Genomic DNA, 9737 nt, shown 5'->3' on the forward strand with positions numbered 1-9737 from the left:
TTTAAGGCTAAATTTATAAATTCTTTGAAGACTTTAAATAACTTTAAATTTAAACACCATATTATTAGCTTAATGGATATCTTGCAGTTGTTTTGTAGATTGATAATGTTTTATAAAGACTCTATTACAGATGGATTTCTTACTTCTATTGTCATCGTATCGCGAAATTATTCCATATGATCGCCACCCTTTATAAACGACATCATCACCGATCTCGCATTCAGTACGAAACAAATCTTCATCGCTGCACCATTGAGCTAACTTCTTCTGTGTTCCGCCTCCTTCATAGTATGTGTGGAATTCTTTGCATTTTCACTCCCCACGGATCCACAACTTCCGACCACGATAAGCAAACTTGTTGCAATGGTGCATCGACAAAGTGCAGTGATCGTTCCAGTGAGACCTCCAGTGAGACATTGCGCGAGCTAGCTTTTCGGCAGTCTAGTAAACAGCGCCACCGTGGTCCCGATCAAACCGGACTGATCGTAAGCGACAGCGAAGCGTTTGTGTTGGTACAAGAACGGTTATCAGTTATTGGGGTGAAAACTGGACGTCAGCCACTGACATCCACTGACGGCACTATCCATCTGGTGGCCAATGGAGAAATTTACAACTTCCCACACCTGGTGTCCTTGATCCGCAGTGCCAACGGGAATGAATCGTACAAACCTCGCAGTGATTGCGATGTCTTGGTAGCCTTCTACGAGCTGTTTGGTCCCGAAAAATTGCTGCAAACCGTGCGAGGGATGTTTGCGTTTGTGCTGTACGACTCCAACACTCATCGACTGCTGGTGGCCCGTGATCCGATCGGAATCGTACCGCTCTACTACGGTTGGGGTGAGCAAGGGAGTCTTTGGATCGCCAGTGAGCTGAAGTGTCTTGTGGAGTGCTGTCGGGGAGTGGTTGTGTTTCCTCCCGGCCACGCGTACTACGGAACTAGAGAGACTTTCAGCCCACAATCTTATTTCTCTGCCCCTTGGATAACGGAAATTCCAACCACCAACGCTAACCTAGACCTGTTGAGAATTCAACTCGAAGCTGCTGTTGAGTCACATCTGCAGTGTGAAGTTCCGCTTGGTGCTCTGCTCAGCGGAGGACTTGATTCCAGCCTGATCGCCTCGATCGCCTCCAGAATTTTGCGACGCACTACCGGCAATCCAAACTATCGTCTGAAGACGTACAGCATCGGGCTTGTTGGAGGGGGTCCAGATTTACAGTTCGCACGCACCGTAGCCCACCACATCGGGAGTGAGCACACCGAGATCCATTTTAGCATTCCCGAGGGCTTAGACCTGGTGAGAGATGCCGTGTACCATGCCGAAACCTATGATGTCACAACGATACGTTGCATCATCCCGGTACTGTTGTTGGCAAGGGCTATCCGTAGCGAAGGCATCCGGGTCGTGCTCTCGGGTGAAGGTGCAGACGAACTGTTCGGCGGCTACCTTTATTTCCATCGTGCGCCCAATGTTGCGGAATTTCATCGCGAAACAGTGCGCCGTGTGTTTGGGCTCCATCTGTCCGACTGTCTGCGAGCGAACAAGGGATGTGCAGCTTGGGGATTGGAGCTACGAGTACCGTTTCTCGATACCGATTTCTTGCAGCACGTTATGTCTATTCGTCCCACCGATAGAGCCCCCGGGGCAGCGGATAGCAATGCCCGCGCAGGTTTAGAAAAACGCATTCTTCGGCAAGCGTTTGCCGATGGTGACTATCTTCCGGATGAAGTGCTTTGGCGACAGAAGGAGCAGTTTTCCGACGGTGTAGGATATGATTGGATTGATTCGATTTCGCAATGGGCATCGGAGCACGTAAGCGAGCAGGAGTATGTGACAGCAGCTGGCCGGTTTCCCTTCAACACACCGACCACGAAGGAGGCGTTCTACTATCGGAAGCTGTTCGAGCAACTGTTCCCGGGATCGTCCTTTGCCCGGACGGTACAGCGATGGATGCCACGTACCGATTGGGGATGTCCGGAAGATCCATCCGGCAGGAAGCAAAACGTTCACCGCGATCACCAGCAGCGCACGGCGCAATCAGTGCTAAACTGATGCAGTAATTAAAACAGAGATGAATATTGAAAGAAGTTTGTTCTATTCCATCGCATTAATTCCCAAAGCGGTTCTACCGGAAATGAGGAAGTGGCCTCGCTTTTGAATAATAATGCCGTGTGCCTTCTTTCATGAATCGCAAGATGCGTGCGGTGTTACTGATGGATGATAAATGAGAAATGATAGAATCATCTGATCATCTCTTGCATATAGCCTTGAACTTCGATAATCATCAGCGCTCTTTTTCTGGAATCATCATATTATATGTTAAGTAGCACAGAGTTCCGACTCCCACATGAAACGTTTAATGCTTTATCGTAAGCAGGAACACCTCCACCGTAATTTCCATGAGCGTTACGTAACTCATGGATATCATCTAGTGATTATTCTAGGCAGTATTAAACAGTTCACTTAACAAATATCCAATTTCGTCTCTTTACGATTGATGACAGTCTCAAACGATATCTGTTCATGGGAGTTCTTGCTTCTATTTGAACTTCATTCTTCAAAAGTCTCCCGATAACTTACTAGCGCACTTGATCGTACATTGAGCAGAATATTGTTGACACTTCAATCTTACTTAGGAGGCTCCTTCTAATTGAATATCAACCCTCTTCCAAGCGGATTCCAATCATCCAATCATTCAGATAAAATAATGATCTTCACTGCTTCAGAAGGGTCGATCTGGGGAATACTCATAGGTCATACGATTAATAGATTACATAACCCCTAAACACATTAGACAATCAACACCTTCCACACGCGTTCGAAATCTTACCCTCAGCCTTAGCTTTCTAATCGTTTTCTCGCACCCAATTACCCGTATGGTTTAATTAAAAAAGTACATGTTAAAACCATCGTCTCATCTATCAAATCAAACATTGGAAAAACTGAAATGTTCCACCCATTCCTTCCCCGGAGACGTTCGGGGTTCGGGTGGATACCATCGCTTGGCTCACCTCGGTGACCTATCCAGCCTGTTAACAAGACTATAAAACACTTGTCTCTGCCGGGATGCATCGCGTTAACCGCGCGCGCCCGTCTCCCGGCCGGTTCGCCGATGGCCCAATTAGATCCCGCCCGGGAGCTAATTTGATTACAAATTTGTTAATTAAACTATCGCAACATTCACCCACTGCGTGCGCTACATTGTGCAGTGGTACTGCTCGGTCAGAAAACGGGATCGGAAGAAGGATTGGGCGAAGATCACGCCGGGACGAGCACGTTTCTTTACAGCAAACAACGCACCGTCGGAGGGAAACTTTGATGGAGCTGATTGAGCATAATTAATTACACCCACTGTGTAGCATGGCGACGAGATGAAGAGCATTCTGTTGTCGTTTTTCTTGTGCTTTAACGATCATGTAAGAGACTTGTAAACAAGGCGATACAAACAGACTTACTCCGAACTCCGAACATTTTTGTCTTTGTTTTTTGCAAACTCGTTATACAAACGGTACCATTTATTTCTTTCCACAAGGCTTACAATTAGAAGGCAACCGATGGACATTTGCACAAGAATTTAAACTCATAAATACTTTACACGGATGAGCAGAATGATGCTGGAGCAATTTTGTTTTCTGTAAAACCCGGAAAAAAAACATAAAGATGAAAGTAGGACATTTGGAATGAACTGAAGTAGGAATGTAATGTTGGGGCCTTGGACACTAATGAAAACGGATGGCACAAATGATGAAGAGGTATCGGTCGCACCACGTTCGACACTTCAGTGCAACCGTTTGACTAGGACAGTTACGATGGCCATTACCGCCAGCGCGATCATCGAAACGTCACTCCGAAAGGCACCATTTTGGCAGACTTTTCGCACAGAAGTCGTCGAAAGTCCGCGACGTCTCAGCAGGTTCCGAATGCTTTGGATATCCTGCCAGAGAAGATCAAACAAACAATTCGTTACCTTCCCCCTTTGCGTTACGTTGCTTCAGCTGAAAGCGCATGAACTCACCTCCGGTCCCAATCCCATCGGAAGCCGTGACAGCACGATCGTGAACAGCTGACCGCCGGGCAAGCTCTGGCAGAAGTTGAGCACCAGCTGGTTGTTGATCGCTTTCAACACCTGCACCGTGCCGGTAAACTGGACGTACTGCAGCTGAATCATCGAGCCGGACTGGGGTGAGGCCGCGATCCAGAAGCCCGGCTTCGACGTATTGTAGCGCAGCGTGTACTCGAGCGTGTGTTCCGACTCGTCCCAAATCAGGCGCAAATTACGCATGGTGCGCGGTTCCTGCTGCTGGTACTGATGGCCCTGCTGACGGCGGTGCTGCTCGTACGAGCTGCCCCCGCTGCGGCCATCATTCGACCCGTACCCGTACGACGTCCCGAAGCGATCGTAGTTCGTTCCCGCCGGGTTGCTTCGGCCGGAATACACCTGGGGCGGTTGGTCGTAAACCGAGGCCGTCTGTATCGGACATTAGAGGGCGAAGCATTAGCGGTGCGTCCCGCAATCGATTAGGATTTAGTGCGAAAGGTCAAGATTAGCTGCTGGCTTAAGGTAACCTACCGCGTTCGTCACGTCTGCCAGGTGGATTACAACGCAGGTCCGGTACACCACTTCACCCTCTTCGCGGCTATCGTGTGTGATTACTTCGTTGCCGTACCAGATGCCCATAATCTGTGGAAACGGATACGGATATGAAATCCAATCAGAGAGAAATCAGTTTCCCGGCTAGACAGACGCATCAGGGATACATTAAAGGGAATTCTAAAATTAATGCTAATTACTAAGACCTACAAACTCAGGGGAAAGGTTTAATTTGTTGTAGCGCTTGTCGTCAATATTAATTTGCCCTGAGTTAATCAAATTTAGTAGTTTAGCTTTTCACTAAATTGACTTTTATTGTATTTTAATATGCTGCAATTACAAATGATTTATTTATTTTATTAATTTTTTTAAATTAAAAAAAAAATTTTGCTCCAATTACAACACAGATCCAGTCTTATTGAATAAAGTAAACAATCCTTCTTAGTTAATATAGCTATAATTTCTGTTAATTATCACAATAAAAACAAATAGTTTTGCAACTTTCAAAGAAGATGCCAACACAATATCTGAATATTGTTTCAAGAACTTCTAATAATAATTTCAAGTCAACCGGTTCACATATTTTCGAGGAATGTTACAAGCCATTTTCAAAACAAGGTATTAAGAGAAACAAATTTGGGAAGTTTATTTGTTTTGGTTGCACAATCCATCATCGAACCCAAACAAACTCTTTCTAGCACCAACTAGCCAGTCCTACTTGTAAATGATGGTCCAAAAGTTGGGAAATATACCAAGTCAATAGCAAAGTTCAAAAGCAACGATAACACTGAGGCCTATACCTTCAAAATGTCTTTTAGATTCCAAGGTTATATTGGAAACTTCATGGTAATAATTGAGACAGGAGAATCTCTTCAGAGATCGCAATTGTTCCAGCTAACATACAACAAAATATTAATCCCGTCTAAGTTATTCAAATTCTGCCCCAGGCAGATGACACATTGCAGATTAAGATCACTTCAAATCCAAGGGTCACTACGACAAGAAATGTTCAATTTAAAATATACAAAATCACCGTACCAAACGTCAGATTGAACTACAACGGCTTGAATACCTAGCGAAATAATTCGCAATGAAGAATCACTATTCTGTTTCAGCGAATAGCGAATACAAGAAACAAATGTGCAACAGTTTATGATGAGTAACAATTTAAAACAAATCATTATCATCTGTGGCAAAAATACTGCATGAGCCGTACAGAAGAAGAGACCTCATTACAACACCCTGCGAACAAGATACGCTTGTCTACCGTGTGTCCGATGAGTGTGCCCCATCAATGGATGAGTAACGCACACCCAACAACTCCGACACCCTAGCCACCCGGTTAGGTTTCACGATCGCTTCTCTCCCCGGTTTGAAAGGGGTTAATTGAATCGACCACAAACGGGCCAAACGGTTACAGCAGGATTCCATCCCCGAATGGCCGGGGTTTTGGCGATGGTAGGCGATACTGGGCGGTGAAGTGGTGAACGCCCATCGTCTCATAATTACTGTCACCGATGGCGGACAGATCGTGCGGACAGTACGATGGCTTTATTACGTTCATTTGAAGTGGTGCGATTAATCAACAATCATTATCGCTGCGCTTTTGATGATCAACACCGATAATTCCTTCTTTTCTGTCTGTCTGTCTGTTCTGTGAAGGTATTTTATCCTCCCTTAACTAACTTGTGCCACGTGTGCTAGACAAAACTGGTGTTAATATGGCTATGCTAAGCGCATTAATCGCCATCTTCACAACGCGTTGCTCCCATGAGATCATCAAATCCATGCACACATCCAACAAACATCACACTTTGCAATAAATAACCACTATTTATGATGCAACTATTTGCATTTGATCATTCCCATCGCTTTGGCCAATTGCGGGTTTCACACTTAAGCACAATGAGCAGAATGGAACGTTCACTTCAACACACCTCGGAGAACCTGGGGAGAACGAAAACCCCCAAGCCAATTAATTGCATGCACGATGAATGTGAAACTTCATAAACCCCATTCAAGTGCATCATGAGCCCGAAGAGCGAACCCAAACGCATTGAAGTGCGTCCCGTCAATTGCGTTAATGTAACTTCCGCCGAATAGTGCTGAATGATGATCACAAAAGCAGCACGGTATTGTTCACTCTCATTCCCTCGGACCTTGCTTACCTGTTCGATGTCAAGCCCGTGCTGGGGATTAAAATCGGTGCAGTGTTGCGAAGGAGAATTGCTACGATTTTCACCCGAACTGGACGAATAAACATTGGCCGCATTTCCGGTCGATGCGAGCAGCAGCACCACAAGAAGCATCGGAACCAACGGATCACTACCGGAGCAGCTTAAACGAATCATGTTTCTGTCGGTCGTTTAATTCCTGGAACTTCACAAATTCTCTCACTCGCTTCACAAATCACGGCTCACTATTATTTGTTCACCAAAACGTTCTCGTGATCTTTCAATAGAAAATCGCTCGATCGCACCCTAATCGTGCGTGCTTTATCGCAACCCCAACACCAGTATGATCGTGCGGTTCGTCGCGATAACACTAACGCGATCTACCGATTTATGCACAAACTGACCCGACCGATTGGAAAAAACGGCAGAGCGGAAACAAATCGACACGGCGGCTGATTGCGTACGACTAAACGCGCGTCCCTTCGTTACTGTCGCTTTTGTATATGGCGTCGTTGCGCACCGATCCGCGTTTCGGATCCGAACCGTACGAGTGAACGCAATGGGTGCCTTGGAACCCTACAGGTTTCGGTCGGTTGGACGTAAATGTCTCTCTCTCTCTCTCCCTTTCCGTCTTTCACGCGTTGCGCTTCTTCCACAACAAAAATGGCGGGAAGCTGAGGAACATCGCATTTAGTGAGGGTTTATGGAAAATGGGGTTGGTGAAATTGGGGATGAAAGTGAAACTATGAAATCCCGTTTTCCTGCATCACCCCACCCGATCGCAGAAGGTAGTGGATGTCCTTGCTTCTTTAAAAGCGGTCCCCGGGGAGTTTCGTGCCCGGGGGTGTAAATTTGTGTGTGCCACCGCTAGTGGAGCCGATGTCGCCCATTTGGCGGGAAAAGTTCTCCCTTTCGGCGCGTAGTTATTGTTTCAGTCAGGCGGCAAAGTTTTCCCCCCCGCTTTCCCGGGGACGGCTAATGCCGGGTAAAGACAGGAACCGTTGTTTGCCATGGAGATGGAAGATGAATCGGTTCCGGTGCGTGCAAATAAAGGGCCACAGTTTTATGGTCGTACGGATTTTAGGCAATTTGGCGTCCGTAGGTTCCGTCGCGTATTGGGGGCAGAGGGAAAATTAGACGCACACACACGCACACGCATGTAGTGATTTTTCTCCGTTTTCGCTATGTTTTTTTTGTTTTGCTGATAGTCATTTTCAATGACAGTAACTTGATGCTGCATGCTGTATGTGAGAATAAGAGTAACCTAGTTTTTCCGACTTCAGTATCGGAAGATAGATAAGAATATTGCGCTGTTGTGTGTTGAATGTTTTGCGAAATGTGTTTTCTCCATAATGGCAAAACAATGATTCATCTGTGTTTTCATCTGTTTTGCTGTTTTACAAGCAAACAATCTTTTTTTTTCATTCTTAACTTACCTTTTAAAGCAGATAATTGTAACTTATATACCTTTAAATATTCTTAATCTTATATTTTATTATTGAATCCATACTATATCCGTTTAATCAATAGCTTTTAGGTGAAGATACCCTCAGAGTAAGAAAAACCATCCAACTAACTCTTTCATTTGTTCAATAACAACCGCTTGTTAATCACTATTGCAAAAAATACCAGCGATGTGTAATGTTGTTTGAGAATATTTTTGTAGTATTAAACATTTTTTTTTATTTTCGTTGGAATGGCCAGGTCGTATATCTTACAATTTTACTTTTATATTGACAACAAATAGCATTTGTCTTATTATTTATTCTTATTTGCATTAAGTCATTTATTATATTAATTTGTAATTTATTTGTGTATTTATTTGTGTAATTTATTGTATTTAATTAAAGTTTCTGCTCAAATTCCAATTGAAATTATATTTTTTTAGTTCAATTTTTAATATGAATAATTTCAATTATACTAAGAGTATTGTTTCACCGATTGATTTATTAAATTTCTAACATATGTGGCAATTATCAGAACGTCAGAAAAACGATTGTTTACTTGTTCATTTTAATCCATTATGAATTACTTTGTTTATTTAAGTTAGACTACACCAAATCTGATTAGCTTACATTCAATTAATACAAAACAGTTTTAAACGTGGAAAGCAATAATTTCTTTCGTGCCGGACCTTCAGAATTGAATAAATTCCAGCTTCACTGAAAAAATAATTTATTCACTCGGCGCGCTCAGGTTATCTAAAGTGTGCACAGGCAAATTAGATTACATCCGAACGAATGCTGACAAGTTGATGCAGCTGCACACAACACCCGTTCCGTGTAGATCCGATGTTTTCTTTACACACTTGCCGCTGTGACTCACTGGGAGTGTGATGGTTCAGCACGGGTTCTGGCCGTCTCGTGGAAAGAGTAGCATTCTGATCGCATCATAAAACCATCTCCCACCACTGTACGACCGACGCGGTCAGTTAAACGTTGTACGTTGATTTTTTTTTTCATTTCATTCCAGTAACCACCGTCACCAAGCCCCGTGGTACCATTTATGGGTGAAGTTTAATTTAATAAACTGAACAATTAAACAACACTCCATGCCATGGTGTGCACGATTTGGAGACTGCTTTTTGAAAGCATGGATCTTCCCCGGGCACGAAAGTCACACAACGTCTGGGAAGAAATGTATTTCAAAAAAGGGAAAGAATAAAGTTCCAAACATTATTATCAACTGCCATATCTGCGCATTAACTGTGCACATCCATCTGAATGTTTTGCCAAAGATGCAGCACGGTAGGCACAGTTCGAGTTATGGATCGGAAGACTTAATATGAGCTTTACGCATACATTATGATCGTTTGGGCTTACGAAGGCTGTGTGAGGGAGAACTCGAAAAAAAGGCTGCTACTAATCAATAAGCCATGGGTACCCAACTGCGACGAGGTGGCCGAGTGGTTAAGGCGTTGGACTGCTAATCCAATGTGCTCTGCACGCGTGGGTTCGAATCCCATCCTCGTCG

General features: G+C 44.3%; 2 protein-coding genes and 1 non-coding gene across 3 annotated transcripts; 2 read left to right on the forward strand and 1 right to left on the reverse strand.

The window, feature by feature from the left end:
* Positions 1–241: 241 nt before the first annotated feature.
* On the forward strand, positions 242–2235 carry LOC128310578 (uncharacterized). The gene has a single exon (XM_053047253.1). It carries the CDS (start codon positions 291–293, stop codon positions 2049–2051), a length of 1761 nt encoding a protein of 586 aa, XP_052903213.1. The 5' UTR covers positions 242–290; the 3' UTR covers positions 2052–2235.
* Positions 2236–3423: 1188 nt separating this feature from the next.
* Positions 3424–7158, reverse strand: LOC128297701 (uncharacterized). The gene is made up of 4 exons (XM_053033388.1): positions 6759–7158; positions 4570–4680; positions 4015–4467; positions 3424–3933 (listed from the first exon to the last, which is right to left on the reverse strand). The coding sequence occupies exons 1-4, from the start codon at positions 6939–6941 to the stop codon at positions 3778–3780; spliced, it is 903 nt and encodes a 300-aa protein (XP_052889348.1). The 5' UTR covers positions 6942–7158; the 3' UTR covers positions 3424–3777.
* Positions 7159–9655: 2497 nt separating this feature from the next.
* On the forward strand, positions 9656–9737 carry Trnas-gcu (transfer RNA serine (anticodon GCU)). Its single transcript has one exon. It is a non-coding gene; the product is annotated as a tRNA-Ser (tRNA).

Source organism: Anopheles moucheti, chromosome 2, assembly GCF_943734755.1.
Source record: "Anopheles moucheti chromosome 2, idAnoMoucSN_F20_07, whole genome shotgun sequence".
Lineage (NCBI taxonomy): Eukaryota > Metazoa > Arthropoda > Insecta > Diptera > Culicidae > Anopheles > Anopheles moucheti.